Raw genomic sequence first — 15,940 nt, forward strand, 5'->3', positions numbered from 1 at the left:
GGCCAGTTTGTTCAGTACTGAAGTGCAAAATCTACCTCTCCTAAGCACTAAAATTATTTAAAATTTACCGTATTTCCCCATGTATAAGACGCTCCCATGCATAAGACACACCTTAATTTTGGGGCCCGAAACTTGAAAAAAGATGTATTACAGTAAAAAAATCTAAAACCACTGTATAAGACGCACCCAGTTTTTAGACCCCAAATTTTTCGAAAAAAGGTGCGTCTTATACATGGGGAAATACGGTACATATCCAACAACTGTAAGCCTCTGATTATGTATCTTTTTCAAGAAAATCTGATAGAAAAATCTAAGCTAATGTGAAGAATTACGCCAATCAGACTAGCTAAGCAATAAACTAGAATGAGTATGACAAGGTTTGAAAAGTTTTAGACACAGTAGTCAGATTTATCAATAATGAGGGGGGGCAGCAAGTTCCCTTGTGAGCCTGGTCAATGGTGAGAAGCCCACACCCCTGCCACCTCAAAGTACTAAGGATGGAGACTGCTAGGATTCCTACCAGATTGCTCAGGGCCTTCATCTGACTTATCAGCTTCTGACTATTTAAGTGTCTGACAGGGTTTTTTAACTCTCCATTTTGTAATTTATACCTTTCACTGACCCCTATCTTGTGTTAAATTTTGCAAAGCATTTTGGGAAACAATTGAAAGCAAGGTAAATATAGCATATAATTTGCATTTTCTTAAACTATCAGCCCTGACTAGAATTTAATCCTCACAACTCAAAATTTATACTCAGATGTACTTGAAGTACTTGGAGTGCCTGAAGGGGGTATTGGAAATGCTCCCCATGTTTCTTCAGTGCAGAGGATGACACACAGGAAAGTCTGGCATCCCCTGTACGTTATAGTCAACATACATGGTTCTCTGCCTTGGATAGAATACTGCTTGGTAACCCCAAACTGTGTTTGTGTAGCAGTCTTCCTTCCTCAAAGATGTATCTGAAAGAAAAGAAACTAGGTGGTGGGGCACTGAAAAAAAGCACCAAACAACACTAGCACAAAGAGGAACAATAAAAGTTTCCCAAGGCCAAGAAAATGGAAAATGGTTTGATGGGCCAAGACCTGTTAAAAATGATGCACTCAGGCCCCAGTGTACCAAGAAAATAAAGCACTCTGGTGGTCAAAAGCAGAGAGAGGTGATTGCCACATGATGCTGTGACCCTCTTTTGGTGCATTCAAGGCAACTATCAAATGCTGGGGCAGGCACTCTGCATCAAGAAAAAAAAAAGGGGGGTTAGTGCCAGTACAGACACCAAAGTATTACAAAAGCATGTCACAGCTCTTGAGCCAAAGGACTCCCAATGTAGGCAACTGAGACTCAAAGGCAGAAACTCCTAGATTTACAGGACACTGTTAGCATAAAACCTGGAGCAATATAGAAGCAAAGTGAATACGGAGCTCCTTCACCAATCAAATTCAAGGAGGAGCTGCCCAGAAAATTTGGAGGATTTCTAATATATCTGGCAATGTGTGGGCTGCAATGGCCAGTATGGGGCCTGGGTCATGCGTACCATCGCCCTCTGAGATCAAAATCTTTTAAGAGCTTTTAAGCCTCATGCCAAGGAGTGAGAATCTTTGAGGACTGTGTCTGTTAGAAAAAAGAAGGTTTTTTTACTTATATTTTAAAATTAGTATTTATATTATGGAACTTACAATACAGGACACAGCTGACACAAGAATGGAAAATTTCTTAATTTCCTTTCTGCTAGCAGCATCTCCCACAAGTCTTGATGTCTGGGCTTCTTTGCTGACTTTGCTGCTCATGGAGGCAGATCAACTTTTTGGTGCTGCCACTTTGGCTATGCCCCCGCTCACAGCCAGATGAATTGCTTCAAAGCTGTAAATGCTTCTATAACAATAGCAGCAACATACTTAAAAGGTAACTGACGAAATAAGTACAGTAGATCATAACAGGAAAAAAGTCTCATGATAAAGATCCCACTCAGCAACTGACCTTCTGATTCTTGAGCCATTTAGGGTGGGTAGAACTGTTAGCAGAAAGGGTATCATCAGTATGAAAGTTTTCCATTGTGCAACCTAGCATCTCCCACAATTCTAGATGTCTAAGAAGCAGCAAGCAGTGAACAGATGTATAGAGGGTAAACACTAAGGCCAGAAAAAGAAAAACCAGTATCTCTTCCCATTTATAACATTTGCTCAAAAGGCAAAGTCATTTCTGGGCCACTGCCTACATTACCTTTCTGCCAAAGGAGGCCTCTGCTGTGGACAGAAAATCCACCTGGTAGTGCTTGATAAAGATGGTAGCAATTGACCAGGCGGCCACCTTACAAATTTCTGCTGTGGCTGCATTAGCTCTTTCTGCCCACAAGGTCTCCAGGAATCGTATGGAGTGTTCCCTGATTCCTTCTGGAGCCAGAATCTCCAATGCCCTGTACGCCTTCCACAATGCATAGTCTAATCCACCTAGTGATTATAGGACTGGAATGCTCCAAGTCCTTGGTATTGTGGGTGTAAAAATTAAAATATGGCACCCAACCTCCTCAGACAATGTATGTTTGAGGCTGAATTTTAGGAGTCTTTGAACATTAAGGTGTGTCATTTTTCCTAGATGGCAAGCTGTAGCCTTGTACAAAATTAAGGGAGAATCACCTCTTGGAATGCATGGAAAGAGGAGTTCACCTTTTGGAATAAATGATTACGGAGTCCTGAGCACCACTTTGTCCTCATGAAACATGCAGTCAGGCTCCTGCATAGAAAAGACTGCCAGCACCAAAACTTGCCTAGAGGAGGTGATGTCTATCAAGAGGCAAGTCATGATGAACAAATGTTGACACTTACATCAGAGGTTCAAAGGCCCTCAGTACAAGCAGCAGGTCCCATTTGGGAAAGAAGTCTGATTGCTGACTGCTAATCAGACTGCCCTAGGGAATCTGGCTACCTTGGGGTTCTCTGTCAGTGAACCTGCAGATCCTGTCAACATCATGCAATGGCAGACAATTGATAAGCAATGGTGCTAGACTGGAAACCTCTTGTCAAACCCCTCTTGGGAGAAAATCCAAGACAGCTGGAATTCCTGGATTTCTAGGATTTGGTGCCATCTGCAGAACCTGGGCCAGAGAAAAGTATGCTTTCAAAGTCGATGCTTTTCTAGAAGAAAAGTGTCCTGATAACTCTGAAAGAAAGGTCCAACACCACTAGTACTTCCCTTTCAATAGCTAGGCTATTAGATGCAACCACGTTGGGTCCAGATGAGGACAAATTACCTTGTGAGAGGATGCCCATCTCTTTGAGAGCTAAAATGGCAGTCCTAATTTAAGCTCGGTTTGGTTGAGGCAGCCCTGGTTTTCAGACCTATGTTGAGTTACCAGTATCACTGTCAACTGCTCATTTTATATTCTGCACCACCACACACAGAGAAGACTTTGCAGCCATCTGTGTAATCTGGCATCTGTCCCCACAGATCTGGGATCCATTTCCCAAGTGAAGTACCATGGTCTCTTTGCGTTCATGTGGTTTCCAAATAGGTCAGTTGAGGGAAGACCAAATGATTGGACCATAAACACAAAGACTTCTTGATTCAGGCACCACAGACTTGTTTACCTTGTGCCAGCTGAGCCAGTTGGCTTTCTGGTTCAGGTCTCCCTTTATGCAAGCTGCCCTCAGGGAGAGGAGAGAATGGTATCTCCCATGGCATGATTTCCCTTGCTTCAGCATATAGCACTGTGCTTCTTGTTTCCCTTTGGTTGTACACACTACACAACCATGGCCATGTTATCTGACTGAATCCAGTCCTCTAAGCCAGACTGAAATCTTCATGGCATCAGCTTGACCACTCATTTCTAGGTGATTTGTGGTGTGGATCTTCTCTTCCAGGTTCCAGATGCCTTGAGCTGCTTAGGACCTCAAGTGTGCTCCCCAATCCTCCAGGTTGGCCTCAGTTGTGAGGATCAAGGGATCTGGAAGACACATGGGCACTATCTTGTGGACACTATCCTGTGCTGACCACCATTTTAAGGTGTTGATCACCAGCACTTGAACCTTTATTTGATCCTTCATGCATTCCAGGGAGTAATCCCATATCTTAGGATGAGACCTTGAAGATACTTGATGTTGTATTGTGCCAAAGGAGTGAGCCATATACACAATATTAGGAGGCATAAGGATTGAAGGCTCTGGGCTCCAGTAGGCCTCTTGCAATTCCAAAATAATGCAAGAAGATCCTGAATCTTCTGGAATTTTTTTTAGAGCTAGGTATATTCTTGCTATAGAGGTGTCTACATCCATTCCCAAGTGGGTTGTTTCGATGGATGAAATGAAGGAGCTTACAAAGCCATGTGCCTGCAGGAGGTACAACATAAGGAACGTGGCTCTGGGTGCTGTTGCTAAGGATGGAGCGCTGATTACAATGTCATTCAGAAAGAGGTAAAGGTGGATGCCCTGTGACCCAAGTCTGGCTATGATTATTAACAACATCTTTGTAAACACTCAGTGAGCCAAGGACAGGCCAAATGCAAACATCCAATACTGAGAATGCTTCCTGCTGTAGGCAACCTATGATGGCACAGATCCACCGATGTCAGAAAGTCCCCTCGGGACAAGGATGGCACCACAGAAGTTAGGGTTTCCATCTGCAGATTTATTTTCTTGATCCACTTGTTGAGCCTTTTGAGATCTAGAATGGCTCTGATTTACCTGTATGCTTTGGAGTGATAAAGATGATGGAGTAGAACCCTGACAATCTTTCCTCTGAAGGAATGTTCTCTATTACTGCCACATTACTGAGAAATTTCATTCTGGATTAGCCTTGCTTTATGGGGTCATTCAAGACTGGACTGGATGAAAAATGGATGGGGGAAGGCTGTAACTCGAGGGAGCATCCCTGACTCATCTTCCCAACCAACGGGCCAGTCAAAGCCACTCATTCCTCCAGAAAATAGGAAATCCTGCCCCCAGATTCAATTCTGTGTGGAGAGCTATGCGGTCTTCGTCATAAAGAGGATTTGGGAGCAATAGGGTTCCCTCAAGGTTTTCCTCCCAAGCACTTGCTGTATCTTCATTGATATTTCTGCAAGGATGAAAGCCAAAAGGAACGTCTGTCTGAAGACTGGTCTGCACTCTCTCTCAAAGGCATGGTGGAGCAGCGGGAGGGACTGTTTAGATTTTGCAGCATTGTCCGTCACTACCTTGTCTAGCTTCCCTCTAAAAAGCAGGGCTCCTATAAATTTGGCAGAGCACAGCACCGGCTTTGAGTAGCTATCCACTTTCCATGGATGGAGCCATAGGTGGTACCTGGTAACTGAGTGGAGACACTATAGCTGAGAATCTTATCACATCCCTTGAGGCAACAATGACAACACTTGTCAGGGAAACTCCAAAATAGAGCTGAAGTCAAGGTGATCTCTATCCTGGAGGGCTCTGAGATCTTCCAGCCTGGAGAGAGATGCCCTCACAATGCAAGTAGCTACTAGGGATACCTGAAGGAGACTGAGGCAGCCTCCATTTTTCTAGCCATGGAGTCCTCAGGATAGAACTCCCCTTCTGAGGGAGATAACCATATCTTTTGTCGGAGACAGTAAGCAACACCAGCCTTCATTGTCTCAGTAATTGAGACGTTTGGTTGTTGAATGATGTAAATCATTTGTTAATGTACCTGCCCTTCTCTGGCTTCTCCCATTCATCCCCGAATATTTCCTCAAAGGAAAAGTGTAGGGGAATCGCAGTCTGAGGACAGAATTTCAAAGGTAGAAATTTCCTCAGAGGCTTACTCTCAGACAAGCGCACAAACAGGGAGGACGCCAAAGAGGGCAATGGCACAGCAATTTTAAAATGGCTCGGGCCAAGGGCAGCAGGTGAAAGCTTCCCTTCAGGGAGGCTAGCGCCCCATCCCACCTCTTCTGCCCATGGCCCCCAACCCCTCTTGGCCCGCTTGCCACATCCCTCCACACCAGCCCCCCTTTTCTGCTTGGCCTCCCCATTCCGGCCCCCCCGCCACCATCGCTCACCATGTGTCCTCGCCTCTTCCCTTGCTCACCCCGTGTCCCTCCTCTCCTTTCCCACTTGCTCCCCCGCTCCCCACTGTCACTCCCCACGTCCTTCCCCATGCAGACCCCCTGCTGTCGCTCACTGCCTGGGGGAAGGAGAAGTGTGGAGGAGAGGAGGGGGACCAAGCAATGGGGGGAAAGGATGCAGTGGCAAGCAGGCTGAGTGGAGCAGGGGGCGGGGCATGGGGCAGAAGAGGTGGGACGGGGTTGTTCTGCCCTGAGGCCCGGAATTCTTGTCAGCAGGCCTGTTCTCGGGATTCTGTTCAGGTTGACTCTCAATTCTTGTTGCAAATGGCCTTGGATTTCCAGGGGGCGGGGAGGTAACCTTATCAGTATTTCCCTGGTGCTGATCGGAGTCAGAGCCCAACAGTACATCATTCTCTATGGAGGAAGAGGACTCAGACCTCCTAGCCATTCTAAGCATTTTCTTCCTTTTTTGCTTTGTGGGGTTTTTTGTATGCTTTTTTAAGTTTGCTTAGAGAGTATATGAGCTTGCTTTGGTGAGGCTTTTTGCAAGAAGCCTTGCCAAGGACTTCATAGACATCTCACAAGAGGGCTTCTGAGTTCTTGTGTTCTGGATTCTGTTTCCTTGGGGGGAGGGAGGAGAAATGCTCCTAGCCAAACTGATCCTTATGAGTCCTGCTTCTTTTCCTAGGGTACCCAGGACCCATTTTAGGATGGGGAGACTTGTGATCCCACAAATATGCCCTCTCTGTTCTCATGGGCCCTTTGAGATTTACCCAGAGTCAGTTGACTGGGGTCTTCATCCTTGGAGCCTCTCCCTGCTCTGTTCATAGACTCCCAGTCCATTTTTTCCATGTTGGAGTCACAGCTACTTTGAGGGATAGGGGATCCTACATGTCTGTCTGATTCATAGCCCCGGGACTTAACAAGAGTTAGGGACAGAAGGTTGAGTATGGGCTGAGCACAACTCACTGTCTGGGAGGGTAGTCTCACACACTGAGTACCAATTGGCTTTCATTCAATGTGTTTTAGGCTGCTCTGCCATACCTGGAAATTGCAGAGGAACCAGCAGGGAGGCCCTGCAGCAGATGCTCCAGAGGGTTCAAACACCCAATTGAAAAACTGGCCCAGTGGGATGAGGGGCTGAGAGAAACCACTGCCCCAAATTTTGGCAAAAAACCACCCCTCAGTCAGATGAGAAGGCAGGCGCAGTAAAACCACTGTCCACATGCTGCCACAGAGGCAGAGAAACTGGCCACAAGCAGGAGTAGAGGTGGCAAGGCCAGAGCAGCAGCAAGCAGTTGATCCAACTCCATAAGCTGCAAAGTGAGCAGAGCAGTCCAGACATCAGGCACCGAGGAACTCACTGGGTTGCAGAAATAGACATCCTGAGCTTATTAGTTACAGCAATTAACAGTGTTCTGGGACAGGCTCCCAATTATAAGGATTGCTTGCCCTGTTTTGAGATGCAGTACTGTCATCTTTACCTGTGGATATGAATTGGCTGAGAAGAATACATTACATCTGTTTTACTTACTTTTAGATGCCACCAGCCTCCACTGCAAAGTTCAAACTCATGTCTCACATTCTCTAGAGGTCAAAATAAGGGAACTGTTATACTGAAACAGTTCAGCAATCCATCTAATTCAGCATTCTATTTCTGACACTGGACAGTACCAGATGCTTCAGAGGAAGGTGCCAGGAACTCCATAGTACATAAGTATGGAAGAATCTGTGCATTAGGAGGTAAGAAGAAACTGACCTAACAGCTACTGGTTGCTATGTACCTTGAACCCTAAGAACTCTATATAATGTAACTGAGAATGTTTTTATTAGGCATACAAACATCTAATATCATTTAAACTCTTCGGAAGCTCTTGGCCTTAGTGATGTCATCAAGAGTAATCATTTACTTACATCAAATAGTATTTCCTTTTATCCATTTTAAGTTTGTCATCTTTCAACTCACTGCCTGCTCCCTTTGTTTTGTATCATGAAAGAAAGTAAGGTACTTTCATGTAGAAGGTACAAGTAACTCTAGATTCTCTAGGCAGACACATTCTAACATCCTGTAATACTTGAAACAGTAGTGAGAACTAATTAATTTTTTACTGGTTAAAGCAGAGGTCCTCAAACTGTGGGGTGTGGAGGAACATTCGGGAGGGCGCAGCCGGGCCTGGGGCTAAGCCCCCACAGGGGACTGGGAGAGCATGCCACCCACCCCACAGGGGACTGGGAGAAAGCACCCCCACCCCCACTCTGCCTTGAACTCTGCTGTGGGCCCAGCCATGGCCTTCATTCCCAGCTCCTGCTTGCCCCCCGGCCTCAGCCACTGGGGCCAGAGCCATGGTCCCAGGCCCTTACCAAAGCCCCCTGCCCCAAGCGTAGCCCTGCTCCCAGCCAGGGGGAAGGGGAGGCGCAGCAGATATGGGGGGGAGGCACAGGACCGCTGGGTTAAAGTAATTAAGTTCCATCTTGCTGAACTCCTTACAGATCTGAATCTTCCACTGGCCCAATAAGAATGGGGAGATATTATACTAAATTGTGAGAGACTTTAAATGTCTAATTATTTTCATTTCAAAGTTTCCCATCCCCATAGGGAACAACTTTAAACTCTGGCTTAAAATGTATTCCTTGAAGACAGAATCGCCATCCCTAACGGCAAATGTGAACAATGAAGAGCAGATCTGCTATGTAATGTGGTGTTACATAATACCTTCATTCCCAGCTATCAGTCCCTGGGATTTTGTGTTTAATTAGCCCAGAGCGACACAAAAGGAGTGTCAGCCAGGGTCCAGCAGCTACCAGTCACAATTGCAGTTGCTACTCTCCCCTACACCACCATTACCCCTCCCTCCCAAAAGGGCATCTCTACACGTAGGATGTAGTTCTGCTCCACCTCACATAGGATGCGCAGTATTTCACTTGCCTGACTAAAGTGTCCCAAATGCCCCATACATGTGGATTCTCCCCACACGTGAGAGACACCAGAAGAGCCTGTGTGAAAAAATTATTTGCCCAAGATCACACATGGCAGATCTCTTGACATCTAAGCCAGTGCCTTAACCGCAAGACCATTCCTCCTGCTAAAAGCCTGTGTGAAATCACCAGAGAGTCCATACCAACTGCAGAAGACTAGTCACCAGAACTGACAGGTGCAGAATGAGGAAGTGGAGAACAATGGACAAGGTGCCCAGTAAGCAGCATTGAACAGAAGGGGTTTCTGGGTTGTTGGGGGGAGAAGAGGACATGATCTGAAACTAGGGCAGAAAGTGGTAATCAGGGAGCAAGGGGCATAAGGTTTGGGAACAGAGGACAAGAGACAACCAAGACATGGGGTGACAGAAGAGGACACGAGGTTGAGAAGATTAGGAAGGCCAGCAGCAAATGCCCTGGGGTGCAGTTAGTGAGGTTGTGAACATGAGGTGAAAGTGCAGGGGGGAAGAAAGAGACCAGGACCTATACCAAGAGTGACTGGGAAGCATTGGGTGAAAGTGCTTGGGGTAGGAGACAAAGAGCTAGGCCCAAGCTGAATGTGTGGTGTTAACATGAAGTGAAGGTGCTGGGCAGACATCAGAAACCATTGCTAGGAGACAGGGATGAAGGAGCTGAGGGGAGGAGACCAGGAACAATGCCCAGGGTACACAAAGGAGGATGGAAGTGCATGAGGTAAAGCAGTCCAAGAGCCATAGGGGGTGGGGAAGGGCTAGTACATGGTGTGAAGGAGCTTAAGGAACAGCAAGACCAGCAGCCATACCCAGGATGTGTGGGAGGGAGGGGGAAGGGTGAAGAAGCTGGCTGGCCAGCATTTATGCAAAGGATACACAGGGGTGGACATAGGGCAAAGAGCAAAAGCCATTTGCAGGATGTATGTGGAAGGAGGGGACCAGCAGTTACACTCTGAGTGTGTATGTGGGGGGATGGGATAAAGGAGCTGGAGGTGACCAGTAGTCATAAACAGAATGTGTGCACAGCGTGGGGAGGAAGGAGATGGAGTGAAAGAAACCAGGGGACCAGGAGCATGGCCATGATGTGTGAGAGGATGCCACAGAGTAAAAATGGGAGAGAGCAGTCGCCATGCCCACAATGGGAATTGCCAAGGGTGAAGGAGCCATGATTTGAATGTAAGTGAGAAGAGGGAACAACCAGGAGAGCTAGTATGGGTGCAGATGAACTGAAAGAACTGGGAAGCAAGGGTCCATGTCCAGGGTGTGCGACAGGGCACTTAGAGAGCTGAGGGGTTGCAGCCAGGTACAGTACATGGGACGTTGGGGGGTGGAAGGTTAAGAAGCTGGTCAGTGAGAACCAGAGGGCATGCCCAGGATATACACGTGTGGGGAGAGAGGTGTGCAGGAGCTGGTTGGGGGGGTGAGGAGCCACATCACTGGTTGTGTTTGAGGGCGATAGGGTGAAGGAGCTGGGAGACAGAAGCTATGTTACATGGGAAAGAAAAGGAAGGAGGTGGGGGGAAGGAGGAACAGGAAATATGCTCAAGGCATGGGAGGAGGATGGGGTGCAGGAGTCAGGTCTGGGGACTACATGAATGAGGAGTTGAAGAAGCTGGGGGTGCAGAAACCAGGCCATGGGGCACGTGCACTGGGTGGGGGTGAAGGAGCTGAGACGAGCAGGAGCCATGCCCAGGATGTGGAAGGAAGAGAGGAAGAAGTTGACGGGCGGCCGTTGGGGTCGGGGCCATGCCCAATGTATAGCAGGGGACAGGGAGCCATGGCCAGGTTGGGGGGAAGAGGGTGAAGGCGCTGGGGTGGCATAGTTAGCGTGTGCGCGGGGCGGGAACAGCACAGCTGGCCGGGGCACGGGGGGAGGGGCAAGACCATGGCCGAGATACACGAAGGGCAGCTACAGCACAGCTGGGAAGGCAGGGACAGGCCCCGGGACGGGGGGGCAGGGACAGCACAGCTGGGAGGGAGGGAGGACGGACGGACGGGACAGCCCGACGGGGGCAGGGGCCGCCGGCTGCCCGGCCAGTCGCTCACCTGCGGCAGTCCCAGGAAGCCGTAGAAGTTTTGCGGCACCTCCTCCACCAGGTCGAAAAGCTCCAGGTCGCCGCTGTCCCAGGCGCGAGCGGGCAGCGCCAGCAGCAGCATCAGCAGCGCCCGGAGCCGCGACGCGCGGCCCATGGCCCCTGCCTGGCAGCTGGCAGCCGGCAGAAAGACGCGGACGTGGCCCCCACCCGGACCACTCACGCCCCGGCGGCAGCTCTGCGCGACTAGTCTGCCCGAGGGCTGGGGGAGGAGCGCTCCTCTCTCTGCGACTCCCACGGGGAAGGGGCGGCGCTTACATCCCGGCCAATCGCCACCGCTGGCGGCGGTGACCTCACCGATCCTAGCAACCGCGGGAGACTGTGATTGGAAGCCTTGGATGGAAAGGGCCTCCAGAGCGGGGGAGGGGCTCCAGCGTGGCTGCCGCCTCCCCCACGGTCAGGGATGTTCGGAGGGGTCTACTCGTGGGGGGGGGACGCACACGGACACGGACACGTCCCCCTCCCCCTCCCCGGAGGGTCCTCGCTGAGTTCGGCGCTCCCCAAAGCTTGCACGCAGGCGGCACAGAGGCTAGAGCCCTCGCTGCGGGCCAGGGGCCGGGCCTGACGCTGCCTGAGTGGGCAGGGGCCGGGCTAGCACCTCCTCTCCCGTCTCTTCCAGCACAGCCCTGGCTTCAGTTCCTGCCTTGTCCGTTCTGCTGCCATCCCCTGTCCCGCTCCTATCGTGCCAGCGCGAGACCAGGCCCTGGCTGCACTGTGGTGGTACAGCCAGGGCTCTGCACGGGGGCTTCCTATGTGGAGGGAAGGGTGTTTTCCCCTTGCTGTAGGTAATCCAGTCCCCTGAGAGGCAGGAGCTAGGCCAACAGAAGAATTCTTCCATCAATCTAGGCTAGCCTCTTCCGGCGGGAGGGGGGTTATGGCGACCTGATTGCAGCGCTCTGTTTGCAAAATTTTCCACAGCCCTGAGCAACGTAGTTAGGGCGATCTAATTTTTAAGGGTAAACCAGGCCAAGCTAGTAAACTTAGCCATCCCCCTCTGCTCCTTTGCTTTCTGTCACCACTTCCTGATGGTTCTTATTCCCTCTTGAGGTTACACCCATCTTCTCCCTCCCAGGTTTGAATTGTCAAGTTGAGTCCTTTTCTCCTAGATAAGGGTTACCCTTAAACCCAAACACATTAAGACAAGGAAATACACCCAGACACCCTTAACTCTGCCCTGCTGTGACACCAAATGGAGGAGAAAGACATTTTAAACAATTTTGTCTTTAAAAAATAAGCTAACTCTAATCTGGGACCACAAACATTAAAATGTCAATCATATGACTAGTGTGTGGTGTTACTACAAGGCAGAGTTAAAGTTTGCTGAAGAAGAATTATGTGGCAAAATTGCCATTCATTTCTGCTCCCTCCTCAATTTTAATTTTTCTTAAATGTTGCCTCTGCACAATATTTCAGCAAGTTACAATTAGCGAATTAAGAGTCTATGAGTGCAATTATGGAGCATTTTTACTTTTACATGTTTGGATTTAACTATGAATTTCTTGGGCTTATAGTGTTTTGTTTTGGGATAATTACCTCATCTTTGTAATGCATTTTACCCTACATTACTGATATGTACTGTCACTCTTAACTCCATTTCAACAGTTTTTACCTGAGAATATATTTGTTTACATTAAAAATTTCATACATGCACACTAAACAAGAACCTGAAAGAGAATATGATGTGATATTTCTAATGACTTGAAGATATGAAGCAATCAGTCATCTTCTTAATTTTAACTTTTATGGCTAGGTTTCTCCGTACATTGTCGGTACTTTAGCTCAGGAGTACCACAAAACAATTAGAGCATACAGGACAATTAAATGGGTTTTACAGATGCTTTGTTTTGCCAGAACAGTTCAAAACAGTTGAAGAATACACCACAGTTCCTTCCTCCTTCCAGTTCTTCAAATCCCCTGCCTCTACATTCCCCCTGCTTCTTGCAGCCCCCTACAATGTTGCCACCTTATGTGATTTTTATCATGTGTCATACAAGTTGGTCTTTTTTATAAAGGTCCAGTTGCTAGAAGCCAGAGATTCGTGTGCCATCTCAGCTTTCATGTAAAAAATACAAAAATAAAAGCAAACATTTCTAGCCCTCAGGGTTGTGAACAAAAGCTTGAAAACATGAAGCAAGTGAGTCCTAAAGGCTACAAAACCAGAAGGCAAATAAAAAGAGCTCTGACATTTATTTTTATGCTAATCTCACTTTAGAATGCTTGTGATTGGCAGTATTTCATTCTTCCACATAAGCACACCCCAAGTTTTTCCTGCTTCCTGCACCTTGCTTCAGTTTTCTGCATGCATACACGTGTACATACACACACAACAAGTTTATCCCTCCTAACTCAACAAATAAGCCAGTGGAAAGATATTAATGGTCATTTGCCATTATTTTTCATAAGCAAAATCTTCTGTCATGAAGAATTGCCCCCTTTCAAAATGGCCACCATCTCTCACTGTTCCCATTAGGACTGAACCCACAGTGCCTTCAGAGAAGAGAGAAGGAGGAGATGAGACACCCAGGCTATGTCTACACTACAGTTGATGTCTGCACAATTTATGAATGTCACTCAGGGTTGTAACAACGAGAGTTCTATAGCACTTTAAAGTTGTTGGTATTTTACCAACTGCATCTGAGGAAGTGGGCTCAAGCCCACAAAAGCTTATGCCTGCTGAAATTAAATGCGTTAGTCTTTAAAGTGCTATAGAACTCTCGTTGTTTTTGCTGTATACAGACTAACACGGCTACCCCTCTGGAACTCAGGGTTGTAAATAAACCACCCTGAACGACGTAAGTTACACTGTGATAGCTCTCTTTCTCGATTTGGTGGGTGGTGGTGCATGGCCGTTCTTAGTTCGTGGATTGATTTGTCTGGTTAATTCCGATAACGAACGTGACTCTGGCATGCTAAATAGTTATGCGACCCCCGAGCGGTCGGCGTATAACTTCTTAGAGGGACAAGTGGCGTTCAGCCACCCGAGATTGAGCAATAACAGGTCTGTGATGCCCTTAGATGTCCGGGGCTGCACGCGCGCTACACTGACTGGCTCAGCGTGTGTCTACCCTACGCCGACAGGTGCGGGTAACCCGTTGAACCCCATTCGTGATGGGGATCGGGGATTGCAATTATTCCCCATGAACGAGGAATTCCCAGTAAGTGCGGGTCATAAGCTCGCGTTGATTAAGTCCTTCCATAACAATTCTCCCTGCCTCCCTGCCCTTTGGCACTAAAGGTTTGATAATTATCTTACCCATATTTTCCATCACCATTGCGTAATGTTGTATTGCGTGGTATGCCAATGCATTCTCATGTTCTTATGACACACATTTGTCAGACAAATTTCAATGTGGCACCTCTAAGTTAGAGCACTGTTAAAATAGCAGAAGAACAAAATAACCAGTTAGAGCAGTGTTTCTCAACAACTGGTCCATGGACCAGAGTCTGTCTGAGGCAGCCTTCTTTCCGGTCCCTCAGATTCCCTGACACAGAATATTAATATTTAAAATGTAAAGGCTTTTTTGTACTTGCATTTTACATCACTGTATTCAATTATTTCTGAACATTAAAAAATAATAAATAAATAAACAAATTGACTGGGTTGCCATCAGTTGCCAAGGTGCTGATATGCAAAGCACACTCATGCGCATCTTTTGGAAGGAAGTAGTTAGCAGTGAGCAAAATTTAAGTTCTACTTTTACTTAGCTACACAAGACAATGTCATTGTCAAAGAAGTTACCTTTGGATCAATTTTTCAGAACTAACAAAAGTTCAGAAAAACATAATAGAGATACAAGTGACTCCAAATGTGATAAGGAGAAAGGATTAGAAAAGAAAAGGAAACATTCAGCCCTCAATTGAAAATATGATTAGTCTTATATTAAGTTTGGGTTTGTTGCAAGTGAAACCTCTGTGTTGTGTGTGGCACAACTCTGAGCAATGATGTTATGAAACCTTCAAAAATGATTCAACACCTTGAAACCAAACATCCAAATTTAAAAGAAAAGCCAGTGGAGTTCTTCCAACAGAAGCGAGATGAAGTGAAGGGGCAAAAGAAACTACTGCACACTGCCGTAACATCAAATGAAGGTATGTTAAAAGCATAGTATCTGCTGTCCCTACTGTGGCAAAGCTCTTCCTCTACCTCAGTGGGTCCAGCGCTTCCTTTTAGCGGTAGGTCAGAGAACTGCTTTGCCCCTTAGTGTTCTTCCACCCCCTAGTGGTGGGGGAGGGTAATACAGCCTCTCTAAGATAGCCACTCCCTGTTGGCTCCCAGTCCTGTCTCTGGTTCTCACAGGCCCTTGCCTCTTTGCTGGGGCTCTTGCCCTCCAGTGAATGGCTGGTAGGAGGTAGGGGGGGCCCAGTCCCACCCTCAACTCCAGGCCCCAACCCAGGAACACTACAAGTAGCAGCTTCAGGAAAGCTGCTAGCTTCCTTTGGTTACTTCCCCATGCCCCTTGACTTAATGTTCATCCCTCTTCAGACAGGGATCCTTCCTGGCCTCCTTGCCAGGAAAGGCTCTTGACCCCTGACAGCCCCACTAGGCATGGTAGTGCCCAAACAAAATGTCCAATTCAATCTTTCCCTTCTTCCCTTAGCCTCCAGGGCTGGGAAAGGTCCTTTGCCCTCTTCGGGAAGGGTTTTTCCTCCCCCAGTCTTTGTTCCTGCAGGGTTCTCTTCTGCCAGTGTTCTGCTCCTTCTCCTAAACCCTCCTGGTTCTTGACAGCATCTTGCCTGCTCACACACCCTCTTGCAGCTCACCTCACTCCCACAACCCCAGCCACACCCTTTCTCTGGAGGGGAGGCTTTTAACAAGTCCTATGCAGGGCCTTGATTAGCTCCACATGTGTTAATTAACCTGGAATAACCCCTGCTCAGCTACCAGGGGAAAAGGGACTTGCTGAGCCTGGG

General features: G+C 47.6%; 1 protein-coding gene across 1 annotated transcript in view; it reads right to left on the minus strand.

The window, feature by feature from the left end:
* Positions 1–11,182, minus strand: part of DNAJC1 (DnaJ heat shock protein family (Hsp40) member C1) — a 196,157-nt gene extending 184,975 nt beyond the window's left edge. Inside the window, exon 1 of the mRNA XM_067562355.1 lies at positions 10,983–11,182. Coding sequence (XP_067418456.1) covers positions 10,983–11,126 — 144 coding nt within the window. The 5' untranslated portion in view covers positions 11,127–11,182. The remainder of the gene's footprint in view (positions 1–10,982) is intronic.
* Between the last annotated feature and the right edge of the window lie 4,758 nt (positions 11,183–15,940).

Source organism: Emydura macquarii, unplaced genomic scaffold, assembly GCF_026122565.2.
Source record: "Emydura macquarii macquarii isolate MOO-44397 ecotype Brisbane River unplaced genomic scaffold, CSIRO-AGI_Emac_v2 contig_2422, whole genome shotgun sequence".
In the NCBI taxonomy this organism is placed as follows: Eukaryota; Metazoa; Chordata; order Testudines; family Chelidae; genus Emydura; species Emydura macquarii.